At 59.0% G+C, this 876-nt stretch overlaps 1 protein-coding gene across 1 annotated transcript; it reads left to right on the forward strand.

Moving 5' to 3' along the window:
• Window positions 1-29: 29 nt before the first annotated feature.
• On the forward strand, window positions 30-872 carry LOC104280324 (NAD(P)(+)--arginine ADP-ribosyltransferase 1-like; the record flags this gene model as incomplete). Its single annotated transcript, XM_009877942.1, is given in 3 exon segments — window positions 30-151; window positions 153-355; window positions 811-872. Coding segments are annotated over 3 exon segments (387 nt in total), but the record flags the coding sequence as incomplete, so codon positions are not given.
• Window positions 873-876: the final 4 nt, after the last annotated feature.

Raw genomic sequence — 876 nt, forward strand, 5'->3', positions numbered from 1 at the left:
TCCTCCTGAGCGAAGCCTTGCGTGTCCTGAGAGTTGCCCAGAATTCCGGGTACCGCGATGTCTACCGGGGTGTCAGGGGCATCCGCTTCACCGCCCAGGTTGGCCACTCCATGCGCTTCGGCCACTTCACCTCTACTTCACTTAAGAAGATTTGGTCCGGACACCCTTTTCTATGTGAAGACTTGTTACGGCGCCCTCATCAGAAGCTTCTCCAAGTACCCCGATGAGGAGGAGGTTCTCATCCCACCCTTCGAGGTCTTCAAAGTCACTGACATCACCGATGATGGCAAAAGTAGAATTATCCATCTCCATTCCCAGGGAGTGCACAGTAACTACAACTGCGAGTTTGTGGAAGGTGAGGTCCCCCTGGGAGAATCCCTCCCCACTGCCAGGGTTCAGGGGATGGGGGCAAGGGGTCACCCTGTCCATAGGCTCTGCTGGGCAAGGGGAGGTCTCAGTTGAGGGGAGTGTGACACGGGGAGCTTGCCTTTGGGCACGTGTCCTTGCACGTCTCCCATCCTCACGCCCCTGGGCTTTGCGATGGGTGACCTCCACAGCACGGCACAGCACGGCGCGACGTGGCATGGTGCAGGACAGCACGGCACAGCAAGGCACGGCCGCCTTGGAGTGTGCAGTGCCCATGCACACAGAGCTGCTTTCTTTTTCAGGGAAGGATTGCAAGAGTCAGGCATGTATCTCCAGAGCAGGTGAGCTGAGAGTCCCCACTGCACCCGGGTAGGGCAGTCCCGGCTGGACACACTTACATGTCCCTGTCCAGATCTCCCTGACTCTCCCTCTCTGCATCCCCAGGTAGGAGCATCCCCACAGATCCTCCGTGTCTTTGGGGGCTCCTCCTTGCAGCCACGGCCCTGGCAG

The sequence above is a fragment of the Apaloderma vittatum genome, unplaced genomic scaffold, assembly GCF_000703405.1.
Source record: "Apaloderma vittatum isolate BGI_N311 unplaced genomic scaffold, ASM70340v1 scaffold2811, whole genome shotgun sequence".
Taxonomy (NCBI): domain Eukaryota; kingdom Metazoa; phylum Chordata; class Aves; order Trogoniformes; family Trogonidae; genus Apaloderma; species Apaloderma vittatum.